The sequence below is a fragment of the Colobus angolensis genome, unplaced genomic scaffold, assembly GCF_000951035.1.
Source record: "Colobus angolensis palliatus isolate OR3802 unplaced genomic scaffold, Cang.pa_1.0 Scaffold49, whole genome shotgun sequence".
NCBI classification, from domain to species: Eukaryota; Metazoa; Chordata; class Mammalia; order Primates; family Cercopithecidae; genus Colobus; species Colobus angolensis.
This window is the reverse complement of record NW_012118376.1, coordinates 3601333-3623818: the sequence shown is the minus strand read 5'-3', so window position 1 is coordinate 3623818 and position 22486 is coordinate 3601333. Positions and strand designations below refer to the sequence as shown.

The 22486-nt window shown below is 42.5% G+C and overlaps 1 protein-coding gene across 2 annotated transcripts in view; it reads left to right on the top strand.

Moving 5' to 3' along the window:
- Nucleotides 1-22486, top strand: part of SV2C (synaptic vesicle glycoprotein 2C) — a 280355-nt gene that overhangs the window by 224314 nt on the left and 33555 nt on the right. For both annotated transcript variants that reach the window (XM_011959231.1, XM_011959230.1), the window contains exons 10-12: nucleotides 30-163; nucleotides 1951-2154; nucleotides 2610-2769. In XM_011959231.1, coding sequence (XP_011814621.1) covers nucleotides 30-163; nucleotides 1951-2154; nucleotides 2610-2769 — 498 coding nt within the window. The remainder of the gene's footprint in view (nucleotides 1-29; nucleotides 164-1950; nucleotides 2155-2609; nucleotides 2770-22486) is intronic.

Below are 22486 nucleotides of genomic sequence, written 5' to 3'. Positions count from 1 at the left end.
TGATATGAATTTTTCTGTGTGTTGGGCAGATTCGTAGGGGTCAAGTTCAAATCTGTAACTTTCAAAGACTCTGTTTTTAAGTCCTGCACCTTTGAGGATGTGACTTCACTCAACACCTACTTCAAGAACTGCACATTTATTGATACTGTTTTTGACAACACAGGTAGGTGTGCTGCTTAGTACTGGCTCTACCTGAGGCCTCGTCAAAGGGCCCACTATGATAACCATGTGATAATGTGGACAGAGGCTTATGCGGGAAGTGGATATTAAAGAATAAATGGAACAAGTTATCTAAATCAGGTTGGATCAAAGGTTGGCTTGTATTGTTTGTCTTTGTCAGATTTAGTGCAAATGGAGCTTGCCACATTTCAAAAGTTGGCAACAACAACAACAACAAAATCCTTTGATGAATAAATTTTTAAAGCAAAGACCTAACCTATAGTTTATTTGTTTTGATAATCCTGGGTTCAAAATCTGGTGTTTGTTCAAATGCCTCAACTCTATAGCCAACAGAGATAGACAACAAGTGGCTACACTCAGATATATTTTTAGCCAAATCCATATAATGAGGTATTTTAAACTCCCCAGGGGTGGGGGAAAAGGAAGGCAAACAAGCATTGATTGAACACCTATATACTGTTTTCTACTCTAGGTCATTACACATACATTATCACATTTTGTTTTCACAGTAGCTGAGGCTTAGGAAAATTAAGTAATTTGTCCACAATTACAAAACTAGTAACAACAGATTTGAACCCAGATTTATTTGATTTCAAAGCCTGTGCTTTCCATTTTCCCACTCCCAAACATTGGTCTGTGTGTCCTGTAAAATGCATCCAGCATAACAGCCTGGCATTGGAAGGAGCATCAGCATTTGCCCTGTTGCCAGACCTGCCTTCTTAGTGCTCAGACAAGAGTCAACTCTGCCTAGCTCCAAAGAAGAATGGGGTCAGCTGTCTTTCTGTTTTTTGTTTTTTGAGCAATGCTATCTACCTGTCTTCTAACCCATTAAACCTCAGAAGACCAACATTTTGTCAGATTTTGATTAGCAAGGAAGATAGTTTCAATTCTCACAACCTTTTAGCAGAAACCACCACCATCTGCAACTCTCGTTGGATGGTTTCAAATTCAAGAAGAGATTAGCAATGAATGCTGGTGACCTTCAGATGACGCTGACTCTTGTTCCTCAGTAGATTCATGCACATAGACTTTAAATTATAAATTCAGCCTCAGGAAAGACTTGTTCCTTCTCTGTGCCTTAGAGTCTCATAAAATGGCAACAATAAGGCTGACTCTTGCACTTTTTTTTCCTTAGAGACAGGGTCTTACTCTGTCGTCCAGGCTGGAGTACAGTGGTGCAGTCACAGCTCACTGCAGCCTCAAATAAAAAATTATTATTATTATTATTATATTATTGTAGAGATGGTGTCTCACTATGTTGTCCAAGCTAGTCTTGAACTCCTGCCTCAAGCAATCCTCCTGCCTCAGCCTCCCAAAGCACTGGGATTACAGGCTTGAGGCACCATACCCAGCCCATGCACATTTTGAAACAAATTGTTTTTATAATTGTAGTATGGACACTATTAGTACTATAGTGATAGTCTTTATATAACATGATAATTAGGACAAAGTAATATTGTAAAGGAGTAAGCAAGTAATATAATTAGCAATGGCCAACCATGGGAAACAAGAAGATAACTGGACCCCTTAATTTAATTTATTCCTTTATTCAACAAAGGTATCTCATCATTCAGCTACTTTATAATGTGAAGACCCAGACTAGATCCTATGCTTTGGCCAGAAGACACAAAAAGTCCAGCCAGCACAGGCCTGAAAGCCCTCAAGGAATTTATAATACTGTGATTCGTCTCAGAATTCTCAATAGGCTTTCTTATATTGGTGCATGCCTGATAAGAACTTAATGAATTCTCTTTGTTGTTGTTTCTACAGATTTTGAGCCATATAAATTCATTGACAGTGAATTTAAAAACTGCTCATTTTTTCACAACAAGACGGGATGTCAGATTACCTTTGATGATGACTATAGTGCCTACTGGATTTATTTTGTCAACTTTCTGGGGACATTGGCAGTATTGCCAGGGAACATTGTGTCTGCTCTGCTGATGGACAGAATTGGGCGCTTAACAATGCTAGGTAGGTACTCAGTTTCATGTCAAATAAAAGAGCTGCCCCTGCAATCCAGAGGGACCCTGTTTCCCCTTACTCCCATCTATTAGGGATTTGCATCCAATGAGGAGAAATCCCTTAGACCTCACATTAGGACTAAATTATAGTGAAAATTATGTCTAATTACATTTCATTTGAGTGGTTTCCATGAGTTAACAGACTGAAAAACTAATTATGTGTAAAATGTGTATTTTCCCACTTAAGTAGCTGAGTAAAAGATGATATGCATTTCGTACTTTCTGTGTTCAGAGGCAGTTAGAGCCTTTCATTCAGGTGAGCGCACCAGTTCTTGAGTTTTATGGAGCCCATCCTGCAGCTTCCACTTAGAATTCAGTTTTCTTGAGCAACCCCAAGGACCCAAGGGTTCTTGCTTTACTAAGATGACGGGAAACATTCCAGCCTTTTGTCTGCATTGTTGGCAGGTGGCTCTATGGTGCTTTCGGGCATCAGCTGTTTCTTCCTTTGGTTTGGCACCAGTGAATCCATGATGATAGGCATGCTGTGTCTGTACAATGGATTGACCATCTCGGCCTGGAACTCTCTTGACGTGGTCACTGTGGAACTGTACCCCACAGACCGGAGGTATGTTGAAATGGGCCTCTAGTAAGAGGCATTCTAAGCCCTGTGAGACCACTGAAAAATTATTTTAAAAGAATCCAAACTGGCTGGGCATGGTGGCTTATGCCTGTAATCCCAGTACTTTGAGAGGCCAAGGCGGGTGGATCACCTGTGGTCAGGAGTTCGAGACCAGCCTGGCCAACATGGTGAAGCCTCGTCTCTACTAAAAATACAAAAATTACCCAGGCATGGTGCCAGGTGCCTGTAATCCCAGTTACTCAGGAGGCTGAAGCAGGAGAATCATTTGAACCCAGGAGGTGGCGGTTGTGGTGAGCCAAGATCACACCACTTCACTCCATCCAGCCTGGGCAACAGAGTGAGACTCCATCCCCCCCAAAAAAAAAAAAGACAAACCGTCACTTCCCCAGGAAAGTAAAAATCCAAAAATATCTGGCTTCACAAAGTTGTAGGTTCCACTCATATCTTTTAAAAAGAAAATATAGGGGAATATATGTACTAGCAGGAATTAATAGGGCAATGAAGCCAGTGAAGGAATTTAAGTGTGTCCTTAACTTAGTTTTAGGCTAACAATATGAAGAAGCTGTAATGAAGCAGAGAGGATTAGAATTTAATAGCCTATCCTGGCCCACATTTTAAGTGGCTAACCAGTCCTTAGAGGGTCGTTTCCTTAGGTTTGCAGATGTGTCTGCATGAGCTCTGCATTAAGCAACCACAAAGAGGTCTCTAGAACATATCTCTTGACCTTCCTGGTTTGTTGGAGGAAAGCCCAACACATTTCTAGTTATAAAAAAAATTGTACTGGGTGTGGTGGCTCATGCATGTAATCCCAGCACTTTGGGAGTCCAAGGCAGGCAGATCACCTGAGGTCTGGAGTTCGAGACCAGCCTGGCCAACTTGGTGAAAACCTGTCTCTACTAAAAATACAAAAAACTTAGCCAGGCATGGTGGCGGGTGCCTGTAATCCCAGCTACTCGGGAGGCTAAGACACGAGAATCGCTTGAACCTGGGAGGCGGAGGTTGCAGTGAGCCAAGATCGTGCCACTGCACTTCAGCCTGGGCAACAGGAGCGAGACTCCGTCTCAAAAAAAGAAAAAAAACTTGCTCCCAATATGGAAACACAGAAACTCTGTGTCTCATATCAGAGAAAGGGCTAGGGCTTTTGGGCATAGCTTCAGCAGCTTGAATAACTAAATTAAAATAAAAGAAGCTCTGCTTTACCATTTGACATGAGCTAAGACAAATGGCCTTTGCCTTCATGTACCACTCCTGTGCTCTGTTGCCAAAGAAGTCCTCTGTGCCAGAGGGTGGAGTCAGGATTATCTGGACTTTGAAATGTAGGAGAGTTTTTTCCTAGAACTATGCCAAAACATTTGGGATATCAATTTGCAACTGATCTTGAGTGCTTCCTCTGGGCTCCTTCCCTTTTTTTACTGACCCCAAAGAGGTGCATTCTCTGTGTGTCCCGTCCTGACTCTAACTTACATTTCTTCTTCAACAACATCTATTACTGAGCTTGCAGAACCCTATAGGTACCCTTCCATCCATCTCTCTGCAGAACATCTGACTCTCAACCCTGGATGTCTGCTTATCAAATATTCTAGTTCAGACCCTCAGTGACCCACCTATTAAATATTTAGGCTCTGAAAGTAACCATACAATCTTTGTACGGCATCGCCTTCATTCATTCAACAAATGTTAATTCTCTGTCTTTGTGAACGAGGTCCTGAGGTGGATGCCAGGGCTGGTGCTGCCAAAAGCAAGATTAAGACTCTGCAGCTTTCACTGAGCTTTCTTTCATCAACCTCTCATTCTGCAAACAGGGCTTAGATGTGGATTATACTATACATTTAAAATGAACCCCTCAATTGCTTGAGCCCAGGAGGTAGAGGCTGCAGTGAGCCATGATTGTGCCACTGCACTCCAGCCTGGGTAGCAGAGAGAACCTGCCTCAAACAATAAATAGTAAAATAAAATAACCCCCTCAATGTTAAAGCAAGGCTAGGTTATAACCTCCTTCCTTTTTCTTGTATACTGTAAGAGTGTGATACTGTTTTAGGTGAATCAGCTGCTTATCCCTCTGTCATAAGGAATAGAAGGATGAATATTCACCTAGTACAAAAATTTGGCTTACAAAAAAAAAACCCTCATAAATTGAAATTGGTCAGGTCCTTCCTGTGAGAAGCACAGACCTGCCGTGTTTCTGTTGTCAGAAAGGTTAAATATCAATTGAAATAAAAACAAATTCAGGTCCTCCATGAAGCAGATGCCAGGATGGGATTAAACATGCAAAAATGTTATTAGAGGAAATGACTGTGTGAGAGAAGATGGAGAGGGAGGGAGTGAAGTATGGGAGAACTGCAATGCAAATCTAAGCCTAAGTGAAGGAGGGAGGAAGGCGCATTTGGGTGGAACCTCCCAGACTATCCAGTAATCTAAGGAAGGTTTGGCAAGGCTGTTGGAGACCCAGGGGTCATGACAACATCAGCCTCAGAGGAGTCCTGTGTGACCCAGGAAGCAGCCTGCAGGAATAGTCCTGTCACGTCCAGTCATTGTCTGGGAGCAGCATGTGGGAAAACACCTCTGTGCACACCAGCACGATAACGCGAAGGTCTGCCAGGTGCATTCTCACTGCGGTCACGCTGTTGCTGGCAGACATTCTCCAGCACTTAAGTAGATGTCATCAGATAATCACAGGAAGTCATTTCCTTTGGTGATCTAGAAGATGACTTGTGCTCCAGAGCAGCGTGGCCATGGCCATGGTAAATTCACTAGTATGAGCTAATTAGTGGGTATCTGAAAATGTTTCAGGCTAAAACCTCTTCCACCTTTTCCAGGTTTCTCTGGGTTGCATTAGGAGGTCTCCACTGATCTCTAACTTAGCTATTAGAGGAAAATCCCAACCAGTTTGTGTTGAGATACTCTATAGCCTCATCTCCCCATGGAGGCAGGATAGAATACAAGACAGGAATAGGACACAAAAATTCTGGCTAGAGGCTGTGCTTTACTTCATTCTTTTGTGTTGCTCTAAGAAAGTACCTGAGACTAAGTAGTTCATAAAGAAGAGAAATTCATTTTCTCACAGTTCCGGAGACTGGCAAGTTCAAGATCAAGGCAGGTTTGGTGTCGGGTGAGAGCTACTCTCTGCTTCCAGATGTTGCTGAGTCCTTCAGAGGGGACGAACACTGTGTCTTCACATGGTGGAAGGCAGAAGGGCAAGTAGGGCCAAACACTGTGTGAAGCCTCTTTTATAAGGGCCTTAATCCCATTCACCAGGGAGAAGCCATCATGACCTAATCACCTCCTAAAGGACCCCCTCTCTTAATACTGTTGCAATGGGGAATTAAGTTTCAACTTGAATTTTGGAGGTGTGCAAACATTCAAACCATAGCAGAACTGTAATTTTCATCAGAGAATGTTAGCACTGCCAACTTCCTGCCCAGTTTCTAGAATCTGGCCTTAATGATCAGAATGGAACAATGAGTCCAGGCCCCTCTTGAGCCATTGAACGACCAACTCCTGCCAAAATGCCAGTCAAAATTATCTTTGGGCAACATAATTTAAGGTATATTCTAAGTGCTATGAAAGTTATAACACTTGCAAGCCACGTTTATCAACCACATTACAGACTTATACCTCTAATATTATACCTTTGATTTTACTAGGGATTTGTATTGGTTTGTTCTTGCATTCCTATAAAGAAATACCCAAGACTGGGCAATTTATAGGAAAAGAGGTTTAATTGGCTCATGGTTCTGCAGACTGTACAGGAAGCATAGGAAGTGTAGTGGCATCTGCTTCTGGGGAGGCCTCAGGAAGCCTCCAATCAAGCAGAATGTAAAGGGGGAGCAGGCACATCACTCGTAGGAACAAGAGAGCTCGAGGGGAGGTGCTACACACTTTCAAACGACCATATCTCACAGGAACTCACTCACCATTGCAAGGACGGTACCAAGGGCATAGTGCTAAACCATTCATGAGAAATCTGCCCCCATAATTCAATCATCTCCCACCAGGCCCCATCTCTGACATTGGAGATGACATTCCAACATGAGATTTGGGTGGGGCACACATTCAATCTCTATTAGGATTACATTTGCATCTACTGTGAGAACACTAATGAGGACATTGTTCATTATAGGACTCTTCTACTCAGAGTCCACCATGAAGACTGAACATCTCAGGGGTGGGTTCTAAGAATCATTTTGTATTCCTGCACCCACGCTTTGAGAAGCTGTTATGTGTCCTCACTTCATATGATAAAAATTGTGTAATTCTTCACATTTCCTTCTCTGTTGTGCAATCAGGAAGCAGAGAGCCTGTGCCTCTGCTAAATCTGCATGATCCAGATACTTGTTGCACTCTTCCTTATCTTGATTTGCCCTCTCTTATGCCCATTTTATTAATTTTGTGTCTTTTATAAGTTATCCTACCTAGATCGTTTGCTAATGAGGCAGGAAATTTTGGAATTAAACCTAGATGTACTTATTGAACAGCACTTTTCTGTGCCAAAAAAAATGAAACAACCATTTTTCCATTCTGTAAATGCCATCAACATCCTCTCTTCTTCAAAACCTCAGTATCAAAAATGAGCATAACAATTGCAGTCTTAAACAGATGCATGGTGACATTCTAGCTTTTTCCCCAGATTAGAGAGCACTTGCACAATGACTGGGACATGATGATTTAAGGGACATAAAAAGAGGCGGAAGGAGGATGGAACATTCCAACCCTCTGGACATATGGTTGGTTTTTCTGGAGACCAGCCCAATCCAGAAGCTATCTAGGATCCCCTCAGCCAAGAGTCATCTCATTCGCCTACAAAAGACACTCTTTTGGTGGAGTAGGGGGAAGGATGGGGTCTCCCTCTGTTGCCCAGAGCTACAATCTGTCACCAGAGCTAGAATGCAGTGACTCAATCATAGCTCACTACAGCCTCATACTCCTGAGCTCAAGCAATCCTCCCACATTAGCTTCCAAAGTAGCTGGGACTACAGATGTGCACCACCAAGCCAGGCTAATTTTTTTTTAATTTTTTAATTTTAAGAGATGGAGTCTCACTGTGTTGCCCAGGCTGGTTTCAAATTCCTGGCCTCAAGCAATTCTTCTGCCTCAGCCTCTGGAGTAGCTGGTATTATAGGTATGACCCCTTGTGCCAGGCTCCAAAAGACACTCTTATCCAAGGGTTTTAGGAGCTCTATGCTGGGAACTGAGGATGAAGACCAAATATTTATTCTTTACTTACAACATACATTTAAGGCTGGAGATTATTACTAAAGTGCAATTTATTTTTCAGTGGATTTAGCTATGCAAAAGATGGGAAACTGTACCCCTGGACAACAAATCAAAAACAAATCTACATTCCCTAAAACCTTAGCTGCTAGTTATAAGCATGACCTCAAAACCAGAAGCCATCAGGGAGAAGGTTAAAATAACTCTCTGGGTAAAACAAAATGTAAATTCTATACAGCAAAAAATATCATAGGCACATATAAATGATAAATTGAGGGCAGGAGGGGGTTGAAACAGAAGTGAATTAATAACCTGAATATATAAATGGGAAATTCATAAAGAAATGTCAGCAAACACTTAGCATATAAAAATGCTCAGCTTCACTAACAGTAAAAATTAATTACAAATTAAAGCAATGATGACATTTAGCTTTCTCCTATTATTCAGAGAAGCCAATATTTAAAAGATAGAGAAGATCCATTGTTCTCTGGGGCAAGTGAGGGGTTACTGCTGAGTCTGTTGTGGGAATTCTAAAAACAGGTACCACATTTGTAGAGGGGGATCTACAGTCTTAAGTATTTTTTTCCCAATAGGTATAAACTATTGATTCCTCTGGTTGCTTTTCAGATTTTTTCTTTGCCTGACATGGATTTCTTTGGGTTTACTATGTTTGGGGTTTGCTCAGCTTCTTGAATCTGTAGGTTTACAGTTTTTGCCAAATTTATGAGGTTTTCAGCCATTATTTATTTTGTCAAAAGACAATATTACAACAAATTCAGTGTAAAGATCTAGTTGACTTTTATCTGCTATTCTAGAAGCAGGCAATACCTCACTCTATAAAATGGGATGAGTGCTCTAATGAGCTGAGCAGAGAAAGTTGGCTTCATAGGCAGAAAAGGGCTAAAGAGAGCAGATACAGAGAACAAAAAGCAGATAGTCCTTTCAAAGGGCTAAAACAGAGGGGACTTCCTTATTATGCTCATTCGGGTTGACTGGAATCAACTGTTTTTTGGAAAACTGGCTCTTTTCAAAGTTCAATTTGATTAGGTGGCACTTAGCACAAGTGACTCCATTCTGTTTAGTTCTGGTCTGCAGTGGCCTAGTGCAGGAGACTAGCCCAAAACAATGACTTCCCATAAACTTTAACTATTTGAATACTTTTTCAGTGCTGCCCTTTTTCTCTTCTGCCTGAACTCCAGTAACATAAATATTAGATCTTTTGTTATCGTTCCACGGGTCCCTGATTTAGTCTGTTTTCTCTGTTCTTCACTTTAGATGGTTTCCATTGTTCTGTCTTCCAGTTCACTGGTTCTTTCCTCTGTCTCCTCCATTCTGCTGTTGAGCCCAACCACTAAGCTTTTTATTTTGGTTATCATATTTCTCAGTTCTAAAATTTTCATTTAGTTCTTCTTTATTTCTTCTTCTTTGCAAGGGCTTTCTATTTTTTCTATTTTTTTCGTGATGCTTTCTAGATTTCATGCGTTTCAAGTGTGTTCATAGTTGCTCATTGAAGCCTTATTATGGCTGCTTTAAAATATTCATCAGATAATTCTAACATCTCTCTCATATCAGTGTTGCCATCTATTGATTGTCTTTTTTCATTCTGTTTGAAATCTTCCTGTTTATTTGTATGACAAGTGATTTCTGATTGGAAGCAGTCATTTTCATATTATGTTATGAGAATTTGGATCTTATTTAAGCCTTTTGCTTGAGTTGGTTTTCTCTGACTCCTCTCTGGCAAGAGAAGGGGAGGCATTGCCTTATTATTACCAGGTGGAGGTAGGAGTCCACGTACTCCACTTAAACTCCAGTGACATCCAAGAGTGGGCATTCTCATTACTGCTGGGAGGATTGGGAGTTCACACTCCCTTCCTGATCATGGATACCATGGGAGGGAGGGAAGGAGGAGCTCATTACCACCCAGCAGGGATGAAAGTCCCAGCCCCTTACTTACCCTTCTCTGATACCACCCCAATGGTAGTGTTCACAGATCTTGTTAGTTTCACGAGGGTGGAAGTCTAGGCTACCACCAGACCTTTGCTGATGTAGCTGGCAGTTGAGCTACAATTTTTTCCTGGTGTTTGGTCTGAGGAGAGAGGTTATTATCTAAAAGTTTTCTATCTTGCTAGACTGCCCTTTTCCTGGTCCTTGGGCTAGAGAGAGCAGGCTTTGGTTGGGGCTTTTCTTTGTCTGTGCCTATTGGCATTTCTGGGTTGCCAACTCGTTCAGTTCCAAGTCTGAAATCCATGGAGCAGAAAGCAAACGCAGGGAACTCCCCATCCCCAAGCTCCCTAGCAGTTCCGTCTTTTTTCTCTTTCAGTCTTGTTCTGTTTGTTTTATATATAATGTTCAGGATATTTTGTTGTACTTATCAAGAAGAATAAGAAAAGTATATCTATTCCATCTCAATGTGAATTTTAATACCATTCATTTATTTACTCAGCAACTATTTTTTTGAGCGCCTATGATACAACCATGAGTAAATCAGTTGTAGTCTTTATTCTCATAAGCAAAGTAAACTTCAGTTATAATATAGTGTGGTCAGGGTTATTATGTGGGAAGTGCATGATGCTCAGCGCACCAGAGAGGGTTTCTTGAAAGAAGTAACGTTTAATTGAGAACTGATAGGTGATAGCCAGTCAAAAAGATGGAAAGAACATTTCAGTTAGAGCGAATACCAGATAACAAGCTCTGGAAGTAAAAGAGTTACTCAAAGAACAAGTCATGAAGACTCTTTCACATTGCCTTATTGTGTGGGGATGGGGAGATTTTGAACTTTGAGAAAAGGACAAGATCATTCTTGGCCTTTAGAGAGCTCCCTCTAATGGCCAGAAAGAAGGCAGGGAGGCTGGTTAAGACACTTAAGATGGTGCTGTGGACTAGAAAAATGTAGGTTGGAAAGGGGAGAAGTCAACACACAACATGTTCACAGATATTTATGGATAGATTCAACAAAACTTGGTGCTTGATTAGAAGTTAGGGGGAAGAAAAGAGGTTGTCAAAGATGATTCCAGTTTCTGCATGTGCAGTTGAGTGAATGCAGATGCCCTTGTTTATGTTTTTTAATTTTAAAAACCACCTGCAGGAGCATGATGGCATTTTGAGGCTGGGACACAGGAGGGACAGTGGGTCTGGGCTGTGGTCAAGAAGGTAATAAGTTCCATTTTGGACATGTTGAGTTTTTACATCAACCTGGGGCTGTCTGATCAGCATTTAAATGTTTTTGCTTGGATGCCAGAAAGATACCTGAGCTGGGGATAGAGAGGTCATTCACTAATTCATTCAAAAAAATGTTTATGGAATGCATATCATTGCCAGGAACTATTCTAGTCATTGGGAGACAGCAGTGAACAAAACAGACAACGTTTTGCCTTGATCGAGCTTATATTCTTTTTTTGTTTGTTTTTTATTTTTTGTATTTTGTTTTTATGACAGAGTTTCGCTCTTGTTGCCCAGGCTGGAGTGCAATGGTGAGATCTCAGCTCACCACAGCCTCTGCCTCCCTGGTTCAAGTGATTCTCCCGCCTCAGCCTCCCAAGTAGCTGGGCTTACAGGCATGCGCCACCACGCCCAGCTAATTGTGTATTTTTTTTTAGTAGAGACAGGGTTTCTCCATGTTGGTCAGGCTGGTCTCAAACTCCTGACCTCAGGTGATCCTCCCACCTCGGCCTCCCAAAGTGCTGGGATTACAGGTGTGAGCCACCATTCCCAGCCAATAGAGCTTATATTCTATAATAGTTTGGGGAAGACAGTCAATAAACAGATAAGTAAAGTAGATGTAGTATATTAGATGGTGTTAAGTGCGATAGAGAAAAATAAAGCTGCATGGGGCATAGAGAATGCTGGGGTAAGGAGAGTTACAACTGAAATAGGATGGTCTAGGGGGATGTGACTGTAAAAGTGACATTTGAGCAAAGACCAGGCAGATATCTGGGGAGAGTGCATTCACAGCAGAGGCAACAGCAGGTGCAAAGGTCCTGAGGCAGGAGTGTGAGAGAACAGTTGGAAGAGAGGCAAAGCTTGTCTGGCTGGAGCAGAATGACCAAGGTGGAGGGTAAGAAGCCATGGGGTCAGAGTGGACACTAAAAGGGCTTTGGTCTTCTTGCTGAGTAAAATGAAATCCAATGGAGGGTTTGGGGCAGATGAGTGACATGAACTGACTTATGAAGGCCACTGCAAGAATTGTAGCAAGAGATAAGTGTGCCAGTGGAGGTGGTGAGAAAGTGGTTAGATTCTGAAAATATGTTTAAGAGAGAGGCCTGGAATAGTTCAAATCCAAGGAAACAGAAAACAAAGTCCTCCATAGACATAACAAGTCTGAGAGGCAAGAGTTGGAGTCTGGGGGTAAATCCATCAAGGTAAGAAAATCCAGAGGTAACAGATCTGGACTAAGAAATGACAGACACCAGAGTTAGGATACCAGGCCAGGAGACAAGAGTTCAGTGAGCTAGAAACTCAGGCTGGCAGAGTGGAATACAAAAAAAAAACTAGCTTGGAAGCAAGTGGTCAAAGCAATAAAGAGATGTCTTGATCTTCAAAAATGGTGTGTGACATTGAGAGAAGGCTTTGCAAGTTAGACTTCCCTGTAAACTCTGTGCTTAGGACAGTAGGGCAGTAATCATTTGCAGCTGGTTCTCAATAACATTCATTTGACTGATTTGCCAGTGGCTAGAACTCGCCTCAGGTAGAGGCAAGATGTCGGAACTGTCTGCAGTGGAAGTTGAAGGCACCTCTCTGCTCATGCACTCACCTCGACCAATCACCTCTATCTTGATCCTAAACCTTCTTCCCAACTCTGTAGTAATAGCTTGAGATTCTTGCCAAGGCCAGCTTCCCAGTGCTCTGGTACATCTGCCACAATGATTGAGATGCAGTGGTCGATGCAGTACCCTTCCCCCCAGGCTCTTAATTCTTAGATGTGGCCTTGAAGGAGCGAGGAATACTTGTGCTTCTGCAGGGATGAGTGAGGTGAAGTGGGAAGATGGAAAAGCAAATGTTGCAGTCAGGAATTTGTCCCTGATTGTGAGGCTGGAAAGACAAGATGGCCTTGAGAAGTATTATGAGGAAAGAAATGAAGAGCAGGGCAAAAGATAGACCGTTGAAGTTTGAGCCATTATTGAATATATAAGTCATTGTATAGTCTTTTGACAATTTCTACGTCAGCCCCTCACCTATGTCAAAAATAAGCAGAGAGCCTATTATATTTAATATAGATCACAGGCAACTGATGTGGCGTGAGATTCTTCTAACAGACATGAAATATGAATGTGACATAAGCCAGACATAGAACGGATTTTCCAGCTTGCCGTAAATCTGAAAGGAAGCCCCAACCATCTAACATACTGGTGTGGGGAAGCTTCCTTTTCCCTCATTTCTCCATCCCCAGTCCGTGCTACCAGCAAAATTACTTTCAACCCTCTTTGCGGTAGAACTGAGAACACCAACAGAAGATGCATTTCATTTTTTGGGTTTAGTCTGTGCTGATGAGCTCCCCTCAATACCCTAACTAAATAAGTCAATTTTACCTAATCTTTTGAAATCTTCAAAAGGAAAGTATATGTAATGACAGGTTGAAATGGATTTTTTTTTCCATCCATCATGGTCCCTATTTTTCTCTCCCTCGTTTGTGAAAGTTGTAAACCTCTCAAAAGTCATAAATGTAGCTCACACGGTGTAGGCCTTGTTCTAGCTCATTCCGGTTCTAGGTTTTGGCCTTCATGTTTTTCTGCATCCAGGTGTTGACTTTCTCCTGCCACCATGTGGCTGTGGCCAAGTCCCCTGCTCACATCTCCTGTGTGCTTATGGCTCAGGGGCCACTTTTTGGTTTTTTTTTTTTGTTTTTTTTTTGTTTTTTGAGACAGGGTCTCACTCTGTCACCCAGGCTGGGAGTACAAAGACACAATCTCCACTCACTGCAACCTCTACTTTCCAGATTCAAGTGATTCTCATGCTTCAGCCTCCTGAGTAGCTGGGATTACAGGCGCCCGCCACCACGCCCAGCTAATTTTTGTATTTTTAGTAGAGACAGGGTTTCACCATGGTGGCCAGGCTGGTCTCGTACTCCTGACCTCAAGTGATCTGCAGGCCTCGGCCTCCCAAATTGCCGGAATTACAAACGTGAGCCACCGTGCCCGGCCGTCAGGGCATTTTTACCCCTCCTCCATGGAGCTCAGGGCCAGGAGCGCACACCTTGTGAGATACAGCCCAAGCTCTCAGGGCCATCCTCCAACTCTGCACAGACTCCCAGAGCCAGGCAAGACTGTCTCATGGTGTCCTTTGGCCACATGTTCCTGCCTTTCTCTGCCAACCTTCTTCCTTTTTCTTTCCCACTTATGCATGCACAGTTTCAGACATGACCTCAGAAAGGATTTGAGGATCTGATTGTTCACACCTGCCAATCCCTGAGAGTCCTGGGCAGCTGCTGCCTTCACCCAGTGCAGTGGGATTGGTCTCTTCCTTGATGAGCTAAAATCAAAACATTTTCCAAGAACTAAGCAACCCAAGCCCCTCCCTTTGGACTGTCCTTGTTTTGATAGAGTTCTCTTGTTTCCTCCCCATTCTTCAGTCCTGAAGGTGTGTCATCTTGGATTGCTTACTGACTGGCTGTGTGACCTCAGGGAGAGACCAGCAGCATAACTGGGCCTGGATTATTTGAGATTTAAATGAGGAGAATGAAATAAATAGTATCTCAGGGCCTTTCTAGCTCTAGAATTCTCTTCACTATCATCATCTGGTATTCTATAATGGCAGTTTTGTTCATTCTTTCTTGAATACATTCTACATCTAATATAAAGATAAATATCTCACTTATTTGTGAAGGTTTTGGTACAGGGAATCTTTCAGCTATCGCAACTAACCAACCTATGTAATCCACTCTATCCCTGGCCCTTTGCTCTGCTTGATTTTTCTTTATATGCCTTATTATATATGTTTATGCCATATTTTATATGCCATATTATATATGTTTATGCTTTGGCTATCCAGCAAATGTCAGATTCTTTTTGTCTCTGGTAGTTAGAAGTAGAGAGTGAGGGGGTGGGGAATACATGCTTCCTGCTCCCACAACCTTGCCACCAGGCAATATATTACAATGGAAGCAAATCCTGCCAAATGTACAGGCACAAAAACAGTCATAAATTCTGTTTTTGAGTTCCAAGGAAGTCCATCTCACTGTCCTTGGGTACTGAGCAAGCCCTCGCATGAAAGGGCCATGTGCTGATATGCTGACAGCAGGGCCACCAGACTTGTGAGCCAGCCAAACAAGGGAATCCCCCTTTAATTGAGGGGTGCAGGATAAGGGGGCTCTAGAATCTGGAGTCTAGACCAGGAGCACCATTTCACCAACTTGAGGGTGCGGGGCTTGGAGGATGCTTGTATGTTCATTAGGCTAAGGGCACAACATTCTTTCCAATCGTTGCTTATACAGAACAGCACTCACATCACCAGTGAAAAAAATCGTCTCCATTGTTATTAACAAACCTTCTCATGCAGATTTATAAAATGATCTTTAAAGCATTAAGTAACCATCTCTGGCCTGTTGATTCTTGATTCATGTGCTTTAAATTATATGGGTATGCAGCCGGGCGTGGTGGCTCACACCTATAATCCCAACACTTTGGGAGGCTGAGGCAGGCGGATCATGAGGTCAGGAGATCAAGATCATCCTGGCTAACACGGTGAAACCCTGTCTCTACTAAAAATACAAAAAATTAGCCGGGTGTGGTGATGGGCGCCTGTAGTCCCAGCTACTTGGGAGGCTGAGGCAAGAGAATGGTGTGAACCCAGGAGGCGGAGCTTGCAGTGAGCCAAGATCGCACCACTACACTCCAGCCTGGGCGACAGAGCGAGACTCTGTCTCAAAAAATAAATAAATAAATGAATAATAAATAAATAAATTATATGGGTATGCATTAGAGATAATTTCTCTATCATATTGTTTATACTGAAGTACTTAAAGCAAATTATCACCCAGATCTTATGATGAGAAGATGTTAGGTTGCATGTTTACTTGTTTAGCTCACTAGAATGTTAGCTCCTTGAGGGCAGGACATTGTCTTCCTTATTTACTGCCATAACTCTTGGTGAATGAATGAATGAATGAAATATGCATTTGAAAATTAATTTGGGCCAGGCATAGTGGCTCACGCCTATAATCCCAGTACTTTGGGAGGCTGAGGTGGGCAGATCACGAGGTCAAGAGATCGAGAACATCCTTACTAACACGGTGAAACTCTGTCTCTACTAAATATACAAAAAAATTAGCCAGGCGTGGTAGCAGGCACTTGTAGTCCCGGCTACTTGGGAGGCTGAGGCCGGAGAATAGCACAAACCCGGGAGGCGGAGCTTGTAGTGAGCAGAGATTGCGCCACTGTACTCCAGCCTGGGCGACGCAGTGAGACTCTGTCTCAAAAAGAGAGGAGAGGAGAGGAGGGGAGGGGAGGGGAGGAAAGGAGTGGAGAGGAGAGTAGGGGAGAGGAGAGGAGAGGAAAGGAGAGTTAATTTGGCTATAGATAGTAGTTTTCCTCCCGGTATGGGTCCAGCCTTCCCACTCCCCAGTGTGAGAATTTAGAGCAGTGTAAGGAGTGAATTTAGAGCACTGATCTTCAGTCCTCTCTCTCCTGTCCTTCGGGTCCCTCTCCACTTCTTCCATCACAGCCTGAGACCTCCTGATCCTTCAGCTGTCAGCTCCCCGTTCCTCATAAAGCATTGCCTATCAGAGATCTACCTCCTCCTCTCCCTCTACTTCATCAACAGAGTGGAGGAAAGCACTGATCTAGGAGTCACTGAATTCAGGTGCAGTCACTGCCAGAAAAATAGCTGGACAATTTGGAAAAGCTCTTTCACCCTTCTGAGCCTTGGTTTCCTCATCTGTGCAGTGGAGGGTAGGTCGGGCACTATGCTGGAAATTTTAAATGATCTCAACTTACTTAATTTTCATCCCAATCCTGTAAGAGTAGGTATTCTTACCCCATGTTCAGGTGTGAAAAATGCGGCACAGAGAGGGGAAGTAACTTGTCCCGGATCACTTAGCCTCAAACCCAGATGTCTGACTCAGTGGTGCTGCTCCCAGCACAGACATGTCTACCTCCCCTCCCAGTAGGTGTGGGAATCTATTTTTAAGCAGCTCACCTGGCTGTTGGGAGCACAGCCATGTTCATGACCTTGGCCGTAGATGAACTCCAAGGGGTGCTCAGTCATTCTATCATTATTTACTCTGGCCCAGGCCCTCACTTTCTAGCTAGGTTAATCAGATAAACAAGACATAAAGGCTCCCGTTATTACCTTCCCAGAATATCTGATTTCGACAGGAATAAGCAGTTGAAAGCCCCTTGATGGTGGTGGAGATGGGAGGGAGATAAAGGGCTACTTGGGGCCCAAGGATTCCTCTCAGCCCACAACTTGTAGGTGAGTCCTTCTCCACTTGGGTGTAAGGAAGGCCCTGCTCGAAGGGGTGCAGGATGCCGTCTTGCCCTCATTAAGGAACATAACCAGGCACACGAATGCACACACACACACACACACACACACACACACAAAATACATACTAGGGTAAGACAGACTTTTCTCTTTCTTTGAAGATTAGAAAACAATTGAATTCAGTATTTTCTGACTTAAGAATATGAAATTCATTTTTTTTCCTCTGGAAAAAAACAATATGATAGTCTGGCATCAAAAAAACAAATATGACCCAACTAATTTCCATTAAAATGTCTATTACAAAAGTCTACTTCCAACATATTTGGAAGATCTCAGGAAATTTGTTAGCTCAGCCTTTCATTTAATAAGTATCATAGACATCTGTTCCGGTCCTGAGAAGAGGTGGTGCTGAGCGACTACAAAGGCTATCTGGCTGCACTCCCCCAGAGGTGACCTGGACCTAAACAAGGCTAATTCTGGACAAAGAGATGTGCAAGACTGGTATAAACCAGCCCTTGGAGGGGAGTGGGAAGGATAGCATGGGGGCAATCAAGTTGAGGCAACTGAGTAAGAGTTGGAAGAGAAGGAAACAATTCAGGTTAGGTGAGAAGCTGCCTCTGGTGAAATGAATTAAGCTCTGTGCTATGAGAAGCAGAGTAAACAGGGGAGTTTAATAAGAGCCTAAGTAGGAAGGGAGAAGAAAAAAGGGATGGGAGGCCTTTGGGTTGGATCCCTCTCTCTCTCCTCTGCAGTGTGCAAAACTTACTTTGCTGGCCTCAGTATCCCCTGCATCACATCACAAACACTTTCCTTTGGATGTTTTATGCTGCTTGATATTCCCTAATGAACACACACAAAGGAAGCAGGTCGTATATGTGAAGATGTTAATTGCAGTATCATTTATGTTACCCCAAATTTGGAAAGCTCCCATTAGCCAATGGCATGTTTACAAGAATAATGGTTCCATGCTAAATAAATCATTTCATTTTAAACAAAACATCAACATGAGAAAACAGTAATATGAATGGGAAAAAAAAGCAGAAAGCAAAATTGTCTAAATCCTCTGATTTCCTGTGATTTATATGATTGGAAGTACACTAAAGGGAATTCAGAAATGAAAACCATTTGTGAGAAAGGTGGAGTAGATGTTTTGCTTTTATAATTTCCTTTGTATATGAAACCCACATCAATTCAAAGAATGCAGACATCCCTGGGAAGACAGCAGGATTCTCAACCCTGGATACACATTCATGTCACATGGAGCTTCTAAAAAATACTAATGCTTGGGCCTCAGTAGAGCAATAAATTCAGAATCTCTGTGCATGTGGCCCTAGGCATCAGTTATGAACACGTCGTTATGGTTTGAAAGCTCCTCCAGGTGATTCTTATGCACCCAGGCTTAAGCACCATTAGGCGAGGGCATGGTTATACGTGTCCATGCACTTTGGTTCAATCAGATTGCTATCCTAATCCCAGGTTGAAAACAACTGCTTGGGAGTAGGAAATTTAAGTAGGGGCTGGAGGGATGTAAGCCATTTAGCCCTCAAGAAGCCTTTAGGGGTGTGTCTAAGGCAAACTTGAGTGGGTACCATGAGGGAAGTTAGGGAGATGTGAGAGTACTGGGAGAGAGAGAGCACCCAGTTGGTGGGGTAGATATTCAGCCAGTGTTTAAACAGTGGCTAATAGTCACATGGTGCTGACCACATGCCAGGCACTGCCCTAAGTGCCACCATTTTTCAATGCCCTTTTCTTCTTCCTAGGAGCCTAAAAAAAAAAAAAAAAATACATCTGACCCTGCACTAAAGACAGAAAAATCCACAAAGATGCTGGATGTGATAACAAAAATTATCCTCATTTTATCCAGAATGGAGCCAGTAGTTTTCTTTTCCCCACCACCAATTAAAACATAAAATGGGTCAGACACGGTGGCTCACACTTGTAATCCCAGCACTTTAGGAGGCCGAGGAGGTCAGATCATGAGGTCAGGAGTTCGAGACCAGCCTGGCCAACATGGTGAAACCCTGTCTCTACTAAAAACACAAAAATTAGTCACGCATGGTGATGCGCACCCATAATCCCAGCTACTTGGGAGGCTGAGGCAGGAGAATCATTTGAACCTGGGAGGCAGTGAGCCAAGATCATGCCACTGCATGCCAGCCTGGGCAATAGAGTGAGACTCCATCTCAAAAAGAAAGAAAGAAAAAAACAGCATGAAACAATATAAATAAACCAGAACACAATAAATCATGAAGGCCCCAGAGAAGAAGCCACTGTCCAGCTGTAGAGGTGGCTACATCCCCATCAGCTGAGTCTAAGTGCTGCTGCAAACCAGTTCTATATACCAGCACATGTGTCTCAGACCAAGGAAGTTTATGATGCAGGGAGGAGAGCCACCTTAATGGAATGAGCAACAAGGCAGCTGCAGTCACAGGGTACTTTTAGGGGAAATAATTTATATTTTAAAATTTTAAATAAGTAGATTGAGTACAAATTGAGAGCAAAAGCTTCTGGCTGAAGAGATGAGGAGCAAAGGATGGAGCAATAGAATGACACTAGATCATTTCATTCTTTCCCTTCAGTGCTTGTTGTTTAAGAGAAGGCATGAAAACATATTTGATCTAAAAAATAGTGCATTAGCTCATTCTACAGCTGAGAAGTCAGCAAGTCTGGGTTCTGCAAGCTCTGAGCTCCCCACCCTCAAAGGACTTTATGAGCACAAGGTGACTCTTACTTTGGGTGTCTGCAGAAGCAATACCGTTTCCTTTAAGTAAGAACAGAAAGTAAATGAACTAAAAGCCTGTTTATTTTATAAACAGATAACCCCACAGGAGAGTCACTTTGTGAATTGTTTTCTAAAATAGCTGTGTTTCTGTTGCATTGAAAAATCATGCCCAGCTGGGTGTGGTGGCTCACGCCTGTAATACCAGCCCTTTGGGAGGCTGAAGCAGGCAGATTACTTGGGCTCAGGAGTTCGAGAACAGCCTGGGCAACATGGTGAAACTCTCATCTCTACAAAAAATTGCCCGGGTGTGGCAGTGCAAGCTTTTAGTCCCAGCTACCAAGAGGCTGAGGTGGGAAAATCACCTAAGCCCAGGAAGTCGAGGCTGCAGTGAGCCATGATTGCGCCACTGGCACTCCAGCCTGGGCGACAGAGTGAGACTCCGTCTCAGAAAAAAAAAAAGAAAGAAAGAAAAAAAAGAAAAATTACACCCTTCAGCTGCAAATATTTGAAAGAAGAATTTACTTTTCCAAGGAAAGGGTAGTCACGTTTCCTTGAATGCCGACACTAATTTACGGAGGCTGTGTGCTTTGCATCCACACCAGATTTTCATCTGAAGAACTGCCTTTGCTTGGTAATGAAAACGGAGATTCTTAAAAAGTAAGGAGTTGATCGTCCTTTTCAAAACCCTCAAATACCAGATGCTCCTAACACTTCTGCCTTTAGTCTGCCCAGGAATCTCAGGAAGTCATCCTTTCCTCGAGTACAGTTTCAGTGATATAAGGAGATAGCTGCCCACATTTTATACCCTATTCTGAGTTATACCAGAAGTTCGTCACTTGGGACAATATGGTTATTTTAACCTAGATGTAAATCCTATCTGGGTCATTCTGCAGTTTCAGCATTGAAGCATTGAGAGACTTCTTCATGACAGAAAAATGGTTTCCTTTTTCTTATCAGCAACATACACACAGGCCATTTTCCCCAGAAGAATACAGCTTATCTTACTGCTACAAAATGTATCTGGTCGTTTATGACACTAGAATCTAGAAACTAAAATATTAGTTTAATGAAGTGAAAAGCCAGGCGCGGTGGCTCATACCTGTAATCCCAGCACTTTGGGAGGCTGAGGTGGGAGGATTGCTTAAGCCCAGGAGTTCAACACTAGCCTGGGCAACATAGCAAGAGCCTTGTCTTCTTTTTTTTTTTTGAGTGAAAGAAGTCAGTCTTTAAAAAGCTACCTACTGTGAGGTTTCAACTCTATGACATTCTGGAAAAGGCAAAACTGTGGAAACAGCAAAAAGGTCAGTGATTGTTCAGGGTTGGGGGAGAGAGGAATGAATAGATGGAGCATAGGACTTCTGGGGCAGTAAAGCTATTCTACATGATACTGTAATAATGGATACATGCATTATACATGTGTCAAAACCCACAGAATGTACAACACCAAGAGTGAGCCCTAATGTAAATTGAACTGTGGCTAATAACAACGTATCAATATTGGCTCAGCAGTTGTAACAAATGTACCATACCAAAGCAAGAAGTTAATAGGGGAAACTGAGGGTATAAGAGAACTCTACTTTTTGTTCACTTTTTTTCTTGTAAACCTAAAGCTGTTCAAAAGCATCTTTTTTTTTTTTCTAAAAAATAGCAAAAAGACAGTCATGGAGGTGGGTGAGGTGGTGATGGGGTCATTCTAGTATACTTAAGTCTTCTTTGGTACCCAACAGGCTCAAGTAATTTCATTTGAAAGTAGTTATCAGTATATTAAATTTCCTTATGTTTTTAGTGGTTGTTGCCATTACTCGTCTCTTGCTTTAAAAAAGAAGAGGAAGAATACGAAATTAGCTTACCCTCTTCTCAAGAAGTTTATTTCTTTCAGTCAGAGATTCCATCACACTCTTCCCACATTCCAAACAGTTGGCAACTTTGCCTCACTTCAGGAGCTTGCATACTCTACTTTCTAGGTGTCTTAGCCAAAAAGAAAATCAGTGCCTGCTGCCCTTTATTAGGTGTGATCTAACCCACAAAATCACTGGCTGTGCACTAACTCACAGACTGGATTTGTGCAGCTCAGGGAGGAGCGTTTATTCCTTTCCCATGATGCAGAAAGGAGGATGGTTGGATAATAACCACAATAAATATCTCGGTTATGAAGAGTACACACATTGTGGAAACTATCATTAGGTACAGTACAAGTAGTGATGAGTAGTTATGACTTGTCAAAGAAAAACCCACACTTACAAATTTATAAATCAATCCAAGAAAGATGTGTACTAAGTGCTGCATTTTGCAGCTTATAAGATGCTTTTCCCTCTTAGGATAAAAAAAAAAGGTATCCAAAAATTGTCCTGT